At 30.2% G+C, this 8,625-nt stretch overlaps 1 protein-coding gene across 1 annotated transcript; it reads right to left on the bottom strand.

Annotated features, from left to right (window-relative positions):
• Window positions 1-1,450: 1,450 nt before the first annotated feature.
• LOC106403247 (disease resistance-like protein CSA1) lies at window positions 1,451-8,356 on the bottom strand. Its single transcript, XM_048771038.1, has 6 exons — window positions 8,105-8,356; window positions 7,906-8,045; window positions 3,619-3,981; window positions 3,052-3,394; window positions 2,483-2,803; window positions 1,451-1,981 (listed from the first exon to the last, which is right to left on the bottom strand). The coding sequence occupies exons 1-6, from the start codon at window positions 8,354-8,356 to the stop codon at window positions 1,451-1,453; spliced, it is 1,950 nt and encodes a 649-aa protein (XP_048626995.1).
• Window positions 8,357-8,625: the final 269 nt, after the last annotated feature.

Here is an 8,625-nt window from a genome sequence, read left to right as displayed (position 1 = left end):
TAAGTTTAGTTTTATCCATTTTAAATATTTATGTTCAAAACTTTTACTAAATTAAATATATTATTCTTTTGTTTAAATTATTAATTCATATCAGTCGAAATATGATACTAAAATAACAACTAGAAACAAAATATACGAAGATTCCGCGCTATTATCTAGTAATCTGGACTATGGGAAACTTATTAATAATACATTGAAAGTATAAGGAGACATGGAAAAAATAAAAATATTAAATAAAAAACATCAAACGATAATTAATAACAAACATAACATGAATACAAAAATAAATTAAAATCATCTGGAGTGCCTATTTGGTAATCCACTCTAGAAACTATTGTTCTTACTGTAGAGTCGGCTGTTGTACTTGTAGCTGTTGTTGGACTTGCAGTAGGACCTTCTTCTGCAGATTGGAAAGTGGTTACCTCACCTTGACTACTCTCACCATTCAACATCGTCCTTGCCGCCGGCAAAGAAACAACATTACTAACTTCATCATCAGGTTCGTACACCAAACTGAACCCACACTTCACAACTTCACACTGTGGAATCTCTTCACCCCCCATCAGTCACTTTGAACCTAAGGACAGCTCTAGTAGGAACACATCCTTTCTTGAACTCTACTTCTTGACGTTTCTTGATGTTTGACACCACTTATATAGCTGATGAAGACATGGTCTGACTCGATATTACGCGGCTCATTTTCAACAGGAATGCTAAACCGGCTACATGGTGCATCTAAGTCTTCAAACTCACAGGTACATTTAGCCAGGATGCGGCTGCTCTGATCTCTGCAGTCACGAAACGAGACAATGGCACATAGATATATTCCTAGAAACTTGTTGTCGCACCAATGTGAGGCAGCTTTGGTTCTAACACTGAACCATAGGCTTGGTGACTGAACCATGCAGGTACTTCGTATCCAGGATAGCAAGTCGAGATAAAATTCTGCTAGGAGAAAAAAGTAAATTAAAATAATAAATAAATAAATATATATTATATCAGAAAACCAGAAGATTTTAAGACTTGAAGAAAAAGAATAAAAAAACAAGAAAAAAAGAATAGACTACCCCATTGTGGTGATCATCTGATGAGACTAGCTGGCATTTTCTCCTAACGTGGGATGCAATTTCATTCTTTGCAGCCTCATTGAGTTTACAACATTTAGTGAAGCTGAAAGTGAAAGTGTTGTGAATCTGTTCTGTTGGCACAATAAAGGCTAGAGGACTCGAGACTGTTTGCAAGGAGATGCAACCATGTGCATCTAACCACTGGAGATTTGGTGGAAGCGTCGAAAGAGACCTGAGTTTCTCACAAGAGTTCAAGTCCAACCATTTGAGATGATACATTCGACTGATGTCAGATCCTAAGCTGCTGATCACACTATTTCCGCTAAAAGATATACGCCTCAGAAACAACAGGCTGTTAATACCGGGAAGTATCTTTGGCACCTCTAAGATTGAAGTCCCATCAAGTAGTAAACCCGGAAATTTTCCATGCTGTCTTCAACATTTGGAAAAGTCTCGAGATTTGAACAGCCAGAGAGAATCAGTTCTTCAAGAGCTTTAAGCTTTCCTATACACTCTGGAAGACTCCTCAGCCTTTTACACTCCTTTAGATTCAATAAGACAAGTCTTTGAAGCTTCACAATGTCTGAAGGGAGATCCTCTATTGCAGTTCCATCCAAGTAGAGAGATTCTAGATTTTCGGAAATTAGCTGAAATCTATAAAGCTTTGCACAGCTGCTGAGGATAAGAGTTTTCAATGAACTCAGATTCATCTGCGGAAGATGCGAGAGACTTGTGCATCCTCTCAAGTTCAAGAAAACAAGACTTTCCATTGTTTGCATCTCTTCAGATAAACGTTCTAGGCTTGTGCAACCTTCAAGATTTAGTCTCAAAAGATTTGGGGCCTTTGAGAACCCTGCCAACGTCTGCAACTTTCTCGAGTTGTTAAGATCCACCCACTTCAGTTTCGGTGTATCCTATTAAAACCATATGGAATTACACCACCAGTCAGTAATGTATGCAACTCTAACAATACAAAAGGAACTAAGACCATATGACATGTATTACTCTATTTTCTTTTATAAAACAGAAAAATATAAAAATATATGAGTTTTGACAATATGTTGGTATTTATCTTGTACCGAGTAGTACAATATTATCCACTTCGGACCTAAAACACTAGCCCGCATAGATTTATTTTAGCTTTTCTGCCAAAAAATCTTGTATTAATTAGACTTGAACATTTCTTTATATATTAGACATTATTTGTCTAAATTTTCGATGTGGACTTTGATTGACATCTATTACAATAAAGCAGAGAAATACTATTTTCCTCTAAATATACGTGAATGATATTTTTTTTTCGAAATATAAAAGAAAATAACAATCTGTATTTTAGAGTAAGGTGAGTTAGAGAAGAATGTTTTCTACGATAGTATTTAGAGTCAAATATAAAAGTGACATGGAGATGTCCTAACCTTATAAGCTTTCCAAACTTGTTTAATCTTGCTGTAAGGCAGCCTTAGATCAACAAGATTCTTGGGGTTGAAGTCAGATGGAAGTTCCTCCAACGGGAATTTCAGCCAGTCCAGGTACCGGATCTCTTCCAGAGGTAATGAAAGTCCATCAGGGAAATTTAACTTGCAGTCGCCTTCACATTCTCGAGGACAAGTAGAAGTGTAGAATTTAAGGTACCATAGATTGCACATTTTGGCAAAGACCCAACTGTATAAAGGCATGTCCGTTACTTGAGACATGTCTAGAAAAATGCCTCTCACAGATGTCACAATTTCGGTATCCTAAATATAAAAGAAAAACATAAACTCACTTATCATATTGATACCATAAAAATATAAACTCATTGATTAGCCTCACCATCTTGTCATGCAATGCAGCGACAATGTCTTGACATTTCCACAGCCTACTTTTTTCTTCTGTGGATGATAACGAACAAAGTTCCATGCCGAATGTATGAAGTAAATCATGCATCTCTACGCGTCCGCCAGATATACTATTAGAAACTTGTAGGCAAGATCCGTTATCTCACTGGCACCTTCAGAGGACTCATCATCATGATCCCCATGATCCAGTAAGCTTCTCTCGCATAAAACTCGTCCTCTGATCTGAAGAAACACGCAATGTCAAGGAACGCATCCTTCTCCTCTTCACTAAGCTCATCATAGCTTATCTTCAACAGATCTTGAATGCTCTTGTTGGAACATGTTGTCAATGTATTAAGCCGTGCTTTCCAGAGCGTCTCCCCTTTCCCACAAAGTTCCTTACCCAATTCTCTGAGAGCTTTTGGGTTGCCTCTAACGTAATCCACAAACACTCTAGACATTTTCATATAATCTCCCATCTCGGGATTGAAACCCCCTAAAGCAAAGAAGCTGAAGTACATCAACCCATCGAGGGTTCAATCTTGGAACCACGTAAGGATTTGGATCTAAGTCGGCGATCAATGCCCTGTCACGGGTTGTAATAACAATCCTGCTTCCTTTCTTGATCCAGCTTAGGTCCCCAAGAAGAGTCTTTATATGTTTTTCGCTACTACTCACATCGTCTAAAACAACAAACTTTGTTCACGACCCATTCACTCTTCAGACAGTCATACGTCGTCTTATCAGTTATGTTTGTCTTTGTCTTCGGAAGTAAGTCTTTAAGGAACGTCATCCTCAAATGGCCAGCATCCGTCTCCTTACGGATCTTCAGAAAATTCACGCAGCGAATGAACTTGTTTTGATACCTCTTGAACAGCTCCGTTGCGAGAGTGGTTTTGCCAATACCAGGCATCCCAACAATTCCCACAATTCTAGTTTCGTCGCTGTAACCGAAACCAAACTTTTCCTCGACTTGCTTGATCCGATGTTCGATTCCAAAGAGACTAGCCACTTTCTCTTCTCCTTCCATACTACATGGAATGGTGCTGAGCCTTTTCATGACCTCGACCACGACTTCCTTGACGAAATCGGCCTCACTTCCATAACAAGAGAAACCAACTCAAATAAGATACAATAATCAAATACTATTAAAACATAAGTATAATTTGAACATAACCTTGATGCATTGTGTGATATTATCAAATTTGGACTCATAAAATAACTAAAAAATACTTATACAGATTTTTAAAATTACTAAAGATTTATTAATATCAAATAATTAATAATTATTATGCATTAATAATAATTTAGTTTCAGTTTATATACACAATATAAACTTTATAATATTATATATAAATTACAGCATCATTAAATATTAAATTAAATAATAAATCTAGGTAAATAACTTAATCTATTTATAACAGTAAATTAAAAATATATACACACACAATAACAAAAATTCCTAGAGCTTACAATATACTTTAATCTAAAAACTATTATAAAACTAAATATTAAATCAATGCAAATTAATTATACTCTATAATTTTTTTTTTTGAAATTAGATATTAAAATTTATATAAATATATTTACAGGTAAAATTAAAATATTTTAAATTAACTAAATTTACATTAGTTTGTAGTATAGTGGAATGGGTTATGATTGATATTCATGTTTATCACCACTAAAGATATATTTTCAAAAGTATCTCTTCAATAAAAGGCAAACGATTTTTATACCTTTGTTCTATATATATAATAAATAATTATTTAAATAAAAAAAAACTATGTTTTCGAATTATTTTTTTGAATTTTTTTCAAATTTCTTTTTAAAGGTCGATAATTCTTTTTGAAACTTTTATATTTTTTAAGTATTTATTTATATATTTATTAGAATCCTAAATTTCACATTCCAAAAACTTTACACACCCCAACTCCAAACTCAAAGTCTAGATTAGTTAACCCTAGGGTTATAAAAAAAATTTCCCTATTTAAAAGTATAGTTAAAAATGGTTAGTGTAAACATGAAAAAATATTATTATGAATGTATTATTTTTGCTAATTTCCCTTGATACTTTTACTATTATAGATTTTTGGGAAATTACCACAAATACTACATTTATAGTACCACTTTTCATGTTTACACTAACCATTTTTACCCTCACTTTTAATGAAGGGTAAAAGACATTTATATCCATACCGTTAACTAATCTAGACTTAGGATTCAAAATTGAAGGGTGGGATAGGTTTTTTGAAATGTGAAATTTAGGATTCTAATAAATATATAAATAAAATTCTTTAAAAAAATATTATTTAAAAAAAAATAGTTCAAAAAAAAATTAATGAAAAAATAGTTTCAAAAAAAAATAGTTTAAAAAAATTCGAATTTGAAAAGTATAATTCAGAAACATAAAAAAAATATTTTTTATTATTTTTTAAATTTATTTTTAATTTATTTAAATAATTATTTATTATATATATATATAAAACAAGGATATAAGACTCTTTTTCCACTTAATGAAGAATATATTTTTGAAAATGTTCTTTTAGGGTGGTAAAAATGAATAATAGTATCATGAAAGTGGTAAACATGGAATTCTCCCTAGATTTTTAGGAGTTATTTCATCAATCATACAATATACTAATTAATACGAGCCAGTTTTAACAAATATATTAACTCATTTATATTAAAAATTATAGATTAAAAATTTGACCAGTTCGAAACATGTTAGAAGATGTATTATTCGATTTTAATTTTAATATGTTAAAAATAAATTAAATCAAATGTAAGACACAACAAATAAATGGATTATTCTATATCAAATTCTAATTATCATATAGTTATATTATATGTAATTTTATTTTGACTATAAAATATTAATTAAAAATAAAATTTTATATGAACACATGTTATTCCGTAAAACAAAAAATATTATATAGCAACACAATACATATTAAACATACAATGATTCTCTATTAAAAAGTAATTTTTTAAATTACGATATTGCGTCATAACTATAAAAATTTATAAAATTAATTGGATAAGTATAATTTTTTTTGTTGCAATTTATATTAAAAATAACTCTTCACAAACCTAAAATATTAATTTATTAACATCTTAAAATTAATGCTTCACAAATTTATGACTAAAATATATTCTTTACACATATGATAAAAAGGAAATTGCCACAAACACCACATTTATAATACCACTTTTATGTTTACACTAACCATTTTTACTCTTAGTTTAATGATGTATAAAAGACATTTATACTCCTAGGTTTAACTAACCTAGACTTAGGGTTTAGAGTTAAAGGGTGGAGTAGAATTTTTGGAATGTGAAATTTAGGATTTTAATATATATGAATATACTTAAAAAAAATATGAAAAATTTTAAAAATAGTTTCGAACATAATTTTTTTTTTCAAAAAGAAATTTTGAAAAACAAAATGCGCAAAAATTTCAAAAAAAAAAATTATAAAAACATTCGAATTTGAAAAAGTATAATTCGAAAACATAAAAAAAAATATTTATTTCATTTTCTATTTATTTATTTAAATAATTGTTATATTATATATATATATATATATATATATATATATATAGAACAAGAGTATAGGAGTTTTTTGTCACTTAATGAAAAATAATTTTTTGAAAATGTCTCTTTAATGGTGGTAAAGATGAATAATGGTATCATAAAAGTGGTAACCATGAAATTCCTCCATGATAAAACTAAAAATGACATTTATCCATAAATTATTTTACTTTAAAATATTTAATTTACAGAATATTAATCATAATATTTAAAATACAGAGTATTGTTAATAATAATAATAATAATATTTTATATAAAACCTAAAATACATAAATTATGGATGCAGTTATAATTTATATTATATTAATTTTGTAACAAAAAAAAATAATCATGTGCTTTTAAAACTCATGTCAAAATCTAGTTATATTCATAGTTGTAGATAATATTCTACAGTGATTTCACAAAAAAATATAGCAAATTCTCATTTCATTCACCTAAATCATCTAAAGATGTACTAAAAACATACCACATCAACTTCTAAATTGAATACACACCCTCTTATTGTTTTAAATCAGATACTAGTTATTAATTTATAATTTAAATGGAACCATATATTTATATAAGAGTTTTCGTATATTTATTATCAATAGAATTATGTCTTAAATTTTAAAATTTTTACTACATCTTTTTGGTCTTATACCAAAACCAAAAGCATCACAAAACCAAATTAACCAAACCAAAATAGAAGTGGAAATTTTATTGGCTGGCAGCTCTTATGTCCAAAATTCTGTTAACCGGTCAGTACTATTTGATTTCCATCCAATAACTTTTTTAAAATAATTTAGTAAAGGTTTAAAATCAAATATGAAGATTACCATTTTTCTTCTTAAATCCTATGTCTAGTTTTAAATATTTTAAAATATATGAATTTATAAATCAATTAAAATAATTTCAATTTTTGGGAATTTTAAATAAATTAAAAATCAAATCTGGTTTACCCAATATTTAATTTTAATCTAATTTAATAAGTATTTGGTTTCATAACTTTATAGCTGTTTTAGGTTAAATTTGAAATGGACATTGTTATTTTAGTCAAAATTACAAAAATGAAAAAATTGGTCGAATGTCAAATTTCTAAAAAAGATTTACATTCTATATGGTTCATTACAAGTCCTTCCATGCTTATCTTCATTGCCACATCAAAAGTTGATAACATGAAAGCATACCAAGTTACCAACCACCCTAATCATAATATGCAAGAGGCCTAGAGACACTCTGCATTCGACTATACATGCTTAAGATGTCTAGCTACCAACAAAATTTTGTTGAAATGAATTGAATACCTAAATGACATAGACTATAGTTTTTCCCCTATAAATATTGTGTTTTTTCTTTTCTATAACTAATTGTTTCCCATAAAAGAATGTCATATCCAAGATTTCCATCAGAGAAAATAGCACATTTTCAAACAAAGGGATCCAAAGCAATACCTCTGTTCCTTCAAAGTCAAGCCCATCTTTGACTTAATACACTCCAATGCCACCTTCCATTTCTCCATAATGTGAGTCTGCACATTGCTATGAATCTCACGTGCATCATAGAAAAGTTCTTCTAACTCAATTGGGTTGACCTTAAAGAATATGGAAAGGCCACAAGTTTCTTTTCTTCGACACATTCTTTGATCTTCACCAGCTCGTTCAAACACCATTTTGATTCCATGTACCTTCTCGAGAACACGACCAACGCAATCTTTGATTCTTCGATCCTACGGAAAAGAACGGTTAGATCTTCTCCCCTCATTTCATTTTTGTCTATGAACACATTGATCCCAGCGTTTTTCAATGCAGTCTCCAGATAACTGACGAAACCGTCACGAAGCTCCTCTCCTCGGAAATTAAGAAACACTTGATGGTGCGGAACCAATGGTTCTTGGACGGCCATTTTTAAGGTTTTTGTTTGGATGTTTGGAGACAAGGAGACAATGTGCAAGTGAATGAAAATGTCGCAGTTTCTTGTTAAGTATTATAGGACAACGGTAACAAGTCAAGTCAACAACATGTAAACTAAGTTCATTCCACGATCAAATTTTCTTGAATCATTCTTAAGGCAGCACATTTTGTCATTTACTTTGGAAAGAAGACTCTGAGTTTCGAGGATTTAATTATATTAATTTACAAATAGGAAAATTCTTTTTTTAGACCATTATTGTA

Source organism: Brassica napus (genome assembly GCF_020379485.1).
Source record: "Brassica napus cultivar Da-Ae chromosome C9 unlocalized genomic scaffold, Da-Ae chrC09_Random_34, whole genome shotgun sequence".
Taxonomy (NCBI): Eukaryota; Viridiplantae; Streptophyta; class Magnoliopsida; order Brassicales; family Brassicaceae; genus Brassica; species Brassica napus.
Note: the sequence above shows the minus strand (reverse complement) of the source record. Positions and strands in the feature narration are given on the sequence as shown.

Coding starts and splice junctions, on each gene's coding strand:
- LOC106403247 (XM_048771038.1), bottom strand. CDS start 8,356: ATGGCCGTCCAAGAACCATTGGTTCCGCACCATCAAGTGTTTCTTAAT. Junction 2,804..3,051: donor TGAGTCCTCTGAAGGTGCCA/GTGAGATAACGG, acceptor TTTTATATTTAG/GATACCGAAATTGTGACATC. Junction 1,982..2,482: donor AAGTTTGGAAAGCTTATAAG/GTTAGGACATCT, acceptor TGGTTTTAATAG/GATACACCGAAACTGAAGTG.